The sequence below is a fragment of the Mesocricetus auratus genome, unplaced genomic scaffold, assembly GCF_017639785.1.
Source record: "Mesocricetus auratus isolate SY011 unplaced genomic scaffold, BCM_Maur_2.0 Super-Scaffold_100054, whole genome shotgun sequence".
NCBI classification, from domain to species: domain Eukaryota; kingdom Metazoa; phylum Chordata; class Mammalia; order Rodentia; family Cricetidae; genus Mesocricetus; species Mesocricetus auratus.
In genome coordinates, this window is record NW_024429231.1 from 2,510,234 (window position 1) to 2,521,150 (window position 10,917).

At 54.9% G+C, this 10,917-nt stretch overlaps 2 protein-coding genes across 2 annotated transcripts; both read left to right on the top strand.

Annotated features, from left to right (window-relative positions):
- Window positions 1-1,249: 1,249 nt before the first annotated feature.
- Fut1 (fucosyltransferase 1 (H blood group)) lies at window positions 1,250-4,843 on the top strand. Its single transcript, XM_005084706.4, has 2 exons — window positions 1,250-2,047; window positions 2,718-4,843. The coding sequence occupies exon 2, from the start codon at window positions 2,720-2,722 to the stop codon at window positions 3,851-3,853; it is 1,134 nt and encodes a 377-aa protein (XP_005084763.1). The 5' UTR covers window positions 1,250-2,047; window positions 2,718-2,719; the 3' UTR covers window positions 3,854-4,843.
- Window positions 4,844-5,557: 714 nt separating this feature from the next.
- On the top strand, window positions 5,558-10,867 carry Izumo1 (izumo sperm-egg fusion 1). The gene is made up of 10 exons (XM_005084818.4): window positions 5,558-5,753; window positions 6,431-6,736; window positions 7,161-7,235; window positions 7,976-8,062; window positions 8,509-8,529; window positions 8,820-8,900; window positions 9,009-9,109; window positions 9,441-9,594; window positions 9,924-10,128; window positions 10,640-10,867. Exons 2-10 carry the CDS (start codon window positions 6,502-6,504, stop codon window positions 10,851-10,853), a joined length of 1,173 nt encoding a protein of 390 aa, XP_005084875.1. The 5' UTR covers window positions 5,558-5,753; window positions 6,431-6,501; the 3' UTR covers window positions 10,854-10,867.
- The last annotated feature ends 50 nt before the right edge of the window (window positions 10,868-10,917 follow it).

Below are 10,917 nucleotides of genomic sequence, written 5' to 3' on the forward strand. Positions count from 1 at the left end.
AGATCTGAGGGAGGAGGCTGGGGTCTGAGGGAGGAGGCTGGGGTCTGAGGGAGGAGGCTGGGGTCTGAGGGAGGAGGCTGGGCCTGGAGCCCTGGGTCTGAGGGAGGAGGCTGGGGTCTGCACTCCTGGGTCTGATGGAGGAGGCTGGGGTCTGAGGGAGGAGGCTGGGGTCTGACTCCTGGGTCTGAGGGAGGAGGCTGGGGTCTGCACTCCTGGGTCTGAGGGAGGAGGCTGGGCCTGGAGCCCTGGGGTCTGAGGGAGGAGGCTGAGCCTGGAGCCTTGGGTCTGAGGGAGGAGGCTGGGGTCTGACTCCTGGGTCTGAGGGAGGAGGCTGGGCCTGGAGCCCTGGGTCTGAGGGAGGAGGCTGGGGTCTGGCTCCTGGGTCTGAGGGAGGAGGCTGGGGTCTGCCTCCCAGGTAGCAGAAGGAGCCCTGGGTCTCAGACTTTCTGTGTAAGCAGCTGAGCTGTGTGCTCCACCCTGTTTGAACTTCCATGTTCACGGGGTGTTGGGGTCTGAGGCTTTCTTTAATCGGCGGGAAAGCGGCATCAGCCGTGTGGAAGACGAGTCTGCAGGTGGAAGGCTCCCAGCTGGTCGCCGGCCAGTCACCCTCAGCAACCCCTGCTTAGCGTTCAGATGCTGTGCTCTTCTGCCGACCTCCCTGATGCAATCCTGGCACTTCTTTCACCAGAGACTGCTCGGCACTGGTACTCCCCGGACACCCTGGGGGATGGGTAGGATCATCAGCTCCTTCCCGCCGAGCCAGGGGAAGAGCTGGATGAGTTCTTGCAGTCAAAGGCATGCTGGGGCAAATTCCTGGGTCAGGAGGAGGAAGCCTGGGCAGGACCCTTGGGACTGAGGGAGTCTAAGGGAGAAGGCTGGGCAATAGACCTTTAGGTCTGAGGCGGGCCTGGGCCTTGGTCGCCTGGAGAAATGATCTAATCTTGGGCCAGCCAGGTGGAATTCCCGAGTCTTTGTAGGGTGTCAACGCTCAGGTAAGGGTGAGGCTGTGGGGCGGCCGACACTGGACAATTATAGACTCAGGACACGGGAGAACCGAGACCTTTGTCCACAGCCACACCAGCGGCTGCCCAGAAAGAACATTAGACAACTCTTTCCACCTCTTCCTGGTCAGAAAAAGTTACCTGCTCTGGCCGGGCGTTGGTGGCGCACGCCTTTAATCCCAGCACTCGGGAGGCAGAGGCAGGTGGATCTCTGTGAGTTCGAGTCCAGCCTGGACTACAGAGTGAGTTCCAGGACAGCCTCCAAAGCCACAGAGAAACCCTGTCTCGAAAAACCAAACAAAACAAAAAAAAGTTACCTGCTCTGTTTGCCAGTCTAGAAAGCAACAGCTGGGCCGCAGAATTTAGGATAGCTCCAAAGAGGGATTTGGGGCAGGGACTGTGTGATGTGTGCGAAGACTTGTGCCTGGGCTGTGGCAGCTGGCAAACAGGTTCTCCATCCTCCAGGGAGGGTGCAGCTGGCTGGGTTGGAAGAGGGGGCGGGTATCCAGACCTTGCTCCACTGGGGCGTGACTACTCCCAGAGCATCCAGGTAAGGGCAGCAGGCACTAAGTCCCGGCACCGGAGAAGGGAACGCGGGTGGGATCTGAGCTCCCGGGTTCAGCCTTGCAGCGGGGGTCCGTGCAGAGTATGCGGCAAATTCTGGGGGCCAGCTGGGCGTCAGTGATGCGAGAGGAGGGGACAAGGGGTGCGGCGGCAACCCACCTCGGGAGGCGGACAGAGCGTGGGGCCTCCCTCACCTGAACGCCCGCCCGGGTGAGGCCCCAGGAAGGATGCGGCTCCGCCTTCTGCTACCTGCCCGGCCCGAAGGGCGGAGGCGGCGCACCTGGGAACCCGGCCTCTCTCCCTTTCTTTCCCTCCGGGTCTCCAAGCCCTCAGCCTTCTCAGTCAGTTGCAGGAAGAAAGCCTAGACCGAAGGGCTACGGAGCCGGGGCTCCTGACCGCCAAGCGTGGCCGATGAAGGCTCTATTTTGGGACTGGAAGCTCAGACTAAAAGAATCGGTTTGTACCACCAGCGAGGAACTCAGGTTAGTCGGCACGAGCATGCCAGACCCCCAGGGATGACGTGGGTATCTAGGCCACTCCAACGCTATCCCGGCCGGTCTTTCTCAAAACCTGGAATCCAATCGCAACCTCTCCCCCATAAGAATCCTTCCCTCCCGCCACAGCAAGGCTCCGGACTCAGGAAAATAAACGAGTTCACAGGAAGTTCCAAGGTCCACAGGCTCCCCCAGGGATGCGTGCGGAGGGCTTCTCAGCTCTGTGGCTGCCTTGGATTCACCCAAGCTTTTGTGTTCACCAAGCCGGGCAGACTTGGGTTGAGCCGTTTCTTTAGTATATGGGATAAACAGATGTTTATTCCTGCCTCACAGGGGTTTGCTTTTACAGTTCTAAAGGCCTCCTCCTCACCTGGGCTTCCCCTGGTCCCCAACCTCTGCCTGCGGAGTAGAACGTGCCCCTACTTACAGGTGCCCCTGAGAAAGTAGTCGAGTTGTGAGTTCCCAGGCGGCCCGATCTCCCTGTCTGACAGCCACTCATTGGCACACCTCCTGACCCCATCCCTAGAGATTCAAATCTTTACAACGCCGGCTGTAGGCTCTCAGCTTATGACTGAGGAGATGTTCACTGCAGCTGCCGTAGCTGGAGGAGTCCCAGCCTCTGCCGCTGCCACCTTCTAATCCACCTTTCCCCCCACAGCCATGTGGACCCCCAGCCGGAGGCAGCTCTGCCTGGTCTTCTTGCTGGTCTGCGCGCTCTCCACCGGCTCCTTCATTTTCCACCTGCACGGAGGAAACTTCTTTGGAAGCGAGCTAACCCTCTCTATCCTGTGTCCAGACTACCAGGTGCTGAAGTCCCCAGTGGCCATGGTGTGCCTGCCCCGCCCATCGCAGGCATTCAATGCCTCCCCTTCCTGCCCCACGCCATCGTCCTCACTCTCTGGGACTTGGACCATCTCCCCGGCAGGCAGGTTCGGTAACCAGATGGGGCAGTATGCCACATTGATGGCCTTGGCTCAGCTCAACGGCCGCCCAGCTTTCATTCAGCCTGAGATGCACGCCACCCTGGCCCCCGTGTTCCGCATCTCCCTGCCGGTGCTGGACCCTGAGGTGGACAGCCTCACGCCTTGGCAGCATTTGGTGCTACATGACTGGATGTCAGAGGAGTACTCCCAGCTGCAGGACCCCTTCCTCAAGCTGTCGGGTTTCCCTTGTTCTTGGACCTTTTTCCACCATCTCCGGGAACAGATCCGCAGGGAGTTCACCCTGCACGACCACCTTCGGGAAGGTGCCCAGCACCTGCTAAGCAGGCTCCGTCTGGGCCCCTCGGGCAGCCGCCCTCACACTTTTGTGGGTGTCCACGTGCGTCGTGGAGACTACCTCGAGGTGATGCCCAATCGCTGGAAAGGTGTGGTGGGTGACCAAGCTTACCTCCAGCAAGCCATGGACTGGTTCCGGGCCAGACACAAAGACCCCATCTTTGTGGTCACCAGCAACGGCATGGAATGGTGTATGGAGAATATTGACGCATCCCGGGGTGATGTGGTCTTCGCTGGCAACGGGCAGGAGAGCACGCCAGGGAAAGACTTTGCGCTGCTCACCCAGTGCAACCATACCATCATGACCGTCGGTACCTTTGGCTTCTGGGCTGCCTACTTAGCTGGCGGAGACACTGTATACCTTGCCAACTTCACCCTGCCAGACTCAGAGTTTCTGAAAATCTTCAGGCCCAAGGCTGCCTTCCTGCCCGAGTGGGTGGGCATTAACGCAGACCTGTCCCCACTTCAGGCTCAGGTTGACTCCTGGGAGTCGGACAGTCTTTTAAGATTGGCCTGAGCCATCTAGAGTCAGCCATCATATCTCTAGAGGCCTGTGGCTTTGGAAGGTGTCTGTCCTGGAACTGGTGGGCATCCATTTCCAGATATTCAGACGAGGGGCTTTCTGGAAATGCTGGAATGTTTACTGATATTCCACCAGAACATCGTCGTCTGGTGGCTGAGGTCCAGGTTAGCCCTGCGAGCCACAGTCCTCTCCTCACCCAGCTCACCCTCTTAGAACTTCTGGAGGCTGGAGAACTGCCTGGCGGCCGTTTCTGAGCCTGGTCCAGCGCCTGTGCAGCACCCGCAGGGCCCCGCCAGCGCTCCCGATAGTGAACTTTCTGAAGGTACATGCAAACACTGCACCTCCTCACTGCTGCTACCGTGGAGTGCCAGCTTCATGTTAGAGACATGAAAACCACTCAAGCAGATCTGAATTCTGTCCATCTCCTGGGCCCCAGAGAAACCTCAATGACTTTTATTTAGGGTGGGGAGAGTAAATGGGCTAAGATGGGGAGACATGAGAGAAAGGGCCTCTGCTGAGGGGCTGCACTTGCAGGAGCAGTGTCTCCTAAAAATCCATGGAATAAAAAAAAAAAGGCGAGAACTTTTAAAGAAATAGATTAGTCCTGAATATGGGGTCAAAGAGGTTTTTTTCTCTTATGCTAGAGAGGACCTGAGGTCTGTTTTCCACAAGAGACCAGGCCTGCAGACAACGAGGGTGTGTCCCTGGGCTCACAAAGGCACTAAATCGGGCTTTGAGAAGGTCCAGGGGAAGCTTCTGAAGGTGTTCCAGACCCCTGGACCCCGCCCAAAGCCCTGCAGGACCACAGGCTCAGATCCAGAAGGGCAGTTGTTTGACTGAGTTATCAGATATCATTGCTGCTTTTCCTCGGATAGCATTTAATCTAATCGAATTCTCAGGGAGTTTCTGGGTACCTTCTCCCAACTCGGCTTGTACAGGCTGGAGAGAGGGAGCTGTGAATTAAAGGGCCACATCAGCAACCAATCCATGTATTTGAAGTTTTTGGAGCTCACAGCACAATGGAGGGGAGTGTGTGCATGTGTCTACTGGGGACATTCGTGACTCGTGGACACTGTACATACTCAGATATGGCAACCCTTGCTGCTAGGTTTGTGGTTCATTTTCCCTTAGTACCTGTCTCTGGAGACTTCGGGATTGGCCACCAGACCTATCTTGTGTTTTGTCTTATTTTGAGAGGGTCTCTGTAGCCCAGGCTGGTCTAGAACGCACAATGTAGACCAGGCTGGCTATCTTCCTGCCTCAACCTCTCAAGTGCCAGGACTACATGTGTGGGTCACCATGCTTGGATCCAGGCCTCCTCTCCTTATCCGGGTTTGAGGTAAGAAGAGAAGCGTTTCCCATGCTGTGGTCATCGGGAAAGAGAGAGGCTCCAGTGACTTCTGGGAGTTGTAGTCCCAGTTTAAGACTAGCCACTTACCGCGTCTTCCTATCTGGATGCCAAGGTTTCTTAGCCAGCCAGAGGGCGTCCTGCCGGAAACTTGGGGGGAATGAAGACCAGAGAGGAGGCCAGAACAGGTTAGCGGCTTCCATTCGGTAGGTGCTGGGAAAGTTCTACGAAAGGGCTGCCACCCTGTGACGTCATGGAGGGACGGGCGGGGCCTGCTTTGTTGCACTCCAATCAAACTTAGAGTTGGACTTCTGGGCGGGGCCAAAGAGAGTCCTAAGAAATATTTCTAAGGGGATCAGGGTCCCCCATGTGGGATGTGGCCCAAGCGTTTTGTGAAGAGGGGGCGACCGGCGACTCCCGGAGCCAGTAGAAAAACCCTGAATTCTCCCCAGTCTTCCAAGGAAAACCTAATCTTAGTCGTGAGAAGGTATCTGGGCGAAGCACTAGCGCTTGAGGGCACGAAGTTGAGGAGCGGCTGTTAAAGAGGTACTGGGGGCCTGAGAAAAGTGTGTCCTGAAAGTTAGGGTCTCATTCTTGAGGGAGAGCCGACAGGTACCCCAGAAACTGGGGGCTGGCTTTGCAGGCATGTTGAAGATTTTGTAGGACCTTCGGACTCAAGGATTTAGGATATTTTTTGTTCTGAAGACCTTTTTAGCTTGATAGCTTCCAAGTCGGTTATTTATTAGACAACTTATTTACTTGTATATTTAATTAATTATTTTGGAGACAGAGTCTCAAGTAGGCCAGGGTGGTCTTGAGTTCCTTCTACTGCCGCAGGCTCCCAAGTGCCAATGCCCCGGCTTTTGACGGCTTATCTAGTTTTCACTACTGATTGTCAAGTTTGCTGTGCCACGGGGTGTTCAGGGCTGGATTGAGAGTCTAGTCTGAATGTTGACCCAGGTTCAGAGTTATATGACTTTGGGGAAGTCGGGGAGTGAGCCGATGCGTTTGAAGTTTGAATGGAGAGAGGCTGGGGATAGTTCAATAGTTTGCAGGAATGCAACGAAGACCATGAATCTTGAGGTGTCCTGGGCTGGGGTGGGGGTCCGAATTCACATTCTGGGTCTTTAATTCATGACACCTTCTTTTTACTTGGAAATTTCCCAGAGACCCCCGTATTGAGCTCTGGAATGCTCTAAGACTGTTTTTTGGCTTCTGTTTAGCGTCCCCCCGCCCTCGTTTTGGGGTGAGAGGATCCTCTGGCGGTGCTGGCGAGCTGTGCGCTCTGGCCTCCATGGGGCCGCGTCTTACACTCTTGTTGGCCGCTCTGGCCGACTGCCTGTGTCCGGCGAGGCCCTGCATCATGTGTGACCCGTTTGTAGTGGCTGCGCTAAAGACTTTGGAGCAGAGTTACCTGCCTGGCCACCTGGCACCTGAGCATCACGAAAACGTAATGAAGAGGGTAGAGCAGGCGGTGAAGGACTTCAAGGATCTGCCTTTGAATAAGGATACCTATGTGGGGGCCGTGGGTAAGGAGGGCAGGCCAGGATGCAGATCTCAGGGTCCTGGGAGACGAAGGGCTGGGGCCGGAAGACCTGACATAGAAAAGTCGCTGGGCCTAGTGGCTCATGCTCTTGGGTAGTGCATCTCTCTGAGTTCGAGGCCAGCCTGCTCCACATAGTGAGACCCTGTCTCGAAAAAAGAAGAAGAAAAAAAGAATGGAAAAGTCTTGGGATACAGAATCATGGAGTTCCCTCCTCCATAGCTTACAATATTGGCTCTAGCAAGTTATGTGGTAAAACTACAACTCCCATAAGGCAATGAGCAGTTTCCTCTTACACCAGGTCTCTCTTTGCCCAGTGGCCTCATGGGTATTGTAGTTTCTAAGTAGTGACAAGCCTTTGAGACAGAAAAGCTGGACTCTGGGGTTCTGTATCTGCCCTCCACACACAGATGAGGACACACTGGAACAGGCATCTTGGAGTTTTCTGAAGGATCTGAAACGTATCACGGACAGTGATGTAAAAGGTAAATGTACCGGAGGATGAGGGCAGAACCTGTGAGAAGCCACAGCTGGTTTCTTAAAGCTTCAAGCCTCTGCTTGTGAACCATTCTGGCTCTGCCATTTCCTAGCCATGTGGCCTTGAGTCTGAGGCTGGGCAGCTTCCTCAGCCCTAATGTGGAGACCATAATCGTCTCCCTTTCTCCGTGGCTGTGAGGATTAAGAGAACTAGCAGGGTGTATGCTTCATAGCCCTGTGGCTCAGTGCTTCGTCTTATAGTTCTCCCCTGAAGGGCTAGAGAGGAACGCCAGCGAACACAGGTGGGGTATCCCTGTACTTAAAGCTACTCAGGAGGCTGAAGCAGGGGGACTGCTTAAACCCAGAGTTCCAGAATAGCTTGGACAACATAGTGCCATCCTGTCAAGCAAATAAGAAAGAGTGGTGACGCACACCTTTAATCCCAGCCCTGGGGAGGCAGAGGCAGGCAGATCTCTGAGTCTGAGGTCAGCGTGGTCTGCACAGCAAGTTCTAGAACAGCGGGGAATACTTGGTGAGACTCGGAGAGGAGAGATAAATAAGAGGCAGGGTGTTGGGTATGCAGGTGCATGCTTGAAGGTGGAGACAGAAAGATCAGGTGTTCAAGGTCACCCTCAGCTACATGTCTGAGACCACTTGGGGTACTATCTGTAGCATATGGGACGGAATGCGCTACTACACCTCACACTTGAGTTTGGGGAGCACCATTCCTGGCTCTGCTTCCTCTTAGGAGAGCTCTTTGTAAAGGAATTATTCTGGATGCTCCGTCTGCAAAAGGACATCTTCTCCACCCTTGCTACGCGTTTCCAAAAAGAAGGTGAGGAAGATGGAAGTCCAGGGCCCCAGCCATCAGCTTCCTTAACCTCCTCCTCCATCCTTGTCCTCAAGAACACCTCCCCCAGGTCCTTTCCCTACCTGCCTAAAAGCTCCTTAAATCTCAGATGTCTGCTCAGCATCCACTCCCATTAATTTAGAAGGCAATATCTTCTGGAGCTTGGTAGCAAAACCTGTAATCCCACATTTGGGAGGCTGAGGCTGGTGGATTGCCAGATTTGCGGCAGCCTTGGGCTATTGCTGAGATGCTGGCAGATAGAGCGTTTAATCGCAGGACTTTATGGGTGGAGGCAAGAGATAAAATGTCCAAGGTCATCCTCATTGCTGTGAAGTTTGAGACCAGCCTGGGTTATATCAGACTCCTTTCTGAAAACAAAAACAAATGTGATTTTCTTTCTCTTTCTTCCCCCTTTCTCCCTCCGGAGGCAGTTTATTGTCCCAACCAATGTGGTGAGTCCAGTATGCATGTCTGTGTCTTTTGCCCCACGAGCCTCCCCGCAGGACGGGTGATTGTTACTCTCCTCCATTTGAACTATCCCCGGACCTCCAGTCCTCACTATCCATTCTGGATTTCTTAGGTAGTGGGGTTTACTCTGGTTGCACTCTTTACTGACCTTTGGTGGGAGCACTAACAACCCAGACACTTGGTGTGAATAGCTGCCCCCCACCCTTGACCTTGCCAAATTCTCCTTTTACCCCCACCTTAGTGGGAGAGTACACCTTTAACCTTCGCCCTTCAGGCACGATGTTGCAGACTCTGATCTGGTGTAACAGGTGTGAGAAGCAGGTCCACTCTTGTCGGAAATCCATGGATTGTGGGGGTGAGCACGTCACCCAGCTCCAGGGCCTAGTGCCAGGGGGTGGGACTAGGAGAGAGGCAGCCATAGCAGGGCCCCCCAGAAGTAACTTCAGCCCCTCCTTTTGCACAGAGCGCCGGATAGAGGTGCATCGCTTGGAAGACTTGGTCCTGGACTGCCAGCTCAGTTGGCATCACGCTTCTGAGGGACTTACGGATTACAGTTTTTACAGGGTGGGAACATCACTCCTGCGATCCTTGACCCTAAGTCTATTAGATTTGTGTGAACCCCCAAGCCCCCTGCCCTGAACCCAACCCTCATGGCCTGTTAGAGGTGTCTTCTACTGATCCCCACAGAGATCCCACTCCTTGATCAGGGACTTTCCCATCCTAGGCATGCCAGCACGGAGGGTAGGGGATCTGTGATGCCTCCTGTGAGGATTAGGGCCATCAGTAGTCCTGACTCCTGCCTCCCCTGCACCAAGGCCCCGTGACCTTCTCACCCCTCTACTCCCCCAGTCCCCAAATTCCCCAGGCCTCTGTGACCCCTTGAGCTTGGGTCTAGGTTTGGGGGAACAGTTCTGAGACCTTGCTGTCCAAGGGGAAAGAGCCCTACATGACCAAGTCGATGGTGGGTCCAGAGGATGCTGGCAACTACCGCTGCGAACTGGGGACCGTCAACGCGGGTCCTGCCACTATTATCCATTTTCGTGTCATAGGTCAGTCTGAGGTGTTGGAAAAGAGGCATTCGGGATGGCAGAATCTCTGGAGGTGTGGCCTCACCCATGGGACTTGATTTCCTGTGGGCATGGCCTCATTTTGGGCTATGTGGCTTTGGCTATAACGGGGGTCTGCACTAAGAGGCAAGGCTTCCCTTAGGAGGCATGCTTTCTGGTCATGGAGGTGTGGCTTCCTGCCTGAGGGATTGCCTTAGGCCTCAGTTGGACTTATTGGGGTGCACCCACCCTCTAGAGAGGGCTAGGGTTTTGGGGGCAGGCATGCCTTCAGCGGCTGCTGCCAGGACTGCCCGTTGGCTCTCCTCTGTCAGTATTACCCCAAAGGGCATTAGAGGAAAAACCGGCACCAAACGTCATAATCCAGGAGGAGGAAACCCCTGGCCAGGTGACTGCAGAGGTCCCGGAGTTCGTAATTACGATCGTCCATCATCCAAAACCATCGGGAAATCTGAGACGCCGACTCATAATACTGTTGATCCTTGGCTTCCTAGTTCTGGTGGCCAGCATCATTGCCTCGTGAGCTGTCCACTGGGAAACTTGGGGGGGGGATGGGCCTTAAATGAAGTGGATTTGTATGAAGGGCAGAGGCTTAGATAGCAGTGGGGGAAAGGCTTGGACAGGAAATGAGCTTCGGGAGGAGGCATGGCTTGGATAGAAGGGGGGGGCCTGGGTAAGATCGGGACTTGAAGGGAGAGGCAGGATTTGGATGGAGGTGTAGTGGTGGGTAAAGAGCGATTGAATAGAAGCATGTGGACAAGGGCTTGTATGGATGGATGAGGCTTCAAGGGAAGGGTGGGACCTTACGGAGGAGAGTGGGCGCTGGGCTTGGGTGGAGGACAGGTTTTCCTACAGTCCAGTGCTGGCAGAGGACAGGAAGCTACTGGGCATCGACCTTCCTTTGGGGCTCACTTAGGAGGACAAGACTTGTATAGACTGCTAGGTTAGGTCTGTGGGGGTCTGGGGAAGCCTGTACTCCACTCAACCCGTGATCTAACGTGGTTCTATGCACCCATGTCCTGCTGCGCAGGGTTCTTCACTTTAGGAAAGCTAGAGCTAAATCGAAGACCTCAAGTTTAGAGATCCGGTCATCAAGGATGGAATTCAGGTCATCAGAGCTGGAGAGGTCCTCTTTCCAGCTGGAACCGTCGTCCCTACCAGCAGATTCGCAGCCCTCACGGCCTGAGGTCGAGAGCGGCGCCGAGGAGACAGACGAAAAGGCAGGGGAATCAGAAAGCCAATAAAGATTTGACCTGTTGTCTCAGTATCTGGCTTACTCTTGGGGACTGGTCCTGACTTCTGGCTCCA

Excerpts from the sequence above, each read along its gene's own strand:
- Fut1 (XM_005084706.4), top strand. The coding sequence starts at position 2,720 with ATGTGGACCCCCAGCCGGAGGCAGCTCTGCCTGGTCTTCTTGCTGGTC.
- Izumo1 (XM_005084818.4), top strand. The coding sequence starts at position 6,502 with ATGGGGCCGCGTCTTACACTCTTGTTGGCCGCTCTGGCCGACTGCCTG. Across the intron at positions 6,737-7,160 it reads TACCTATGTGGGGGCCGTGG|ATGAGGACACACTGGAACAG; the intron begins GTAAGGAGGGCA and ends CTCCACACACAG. Across the intron at positions 8,901-9,008 it reads GAAATCCATGGATTGTGGGG|AGCGCCGGATAGAGGTGCAT; the intron begins GTGAGCACGTCA and ends CCTTTTGCACAG.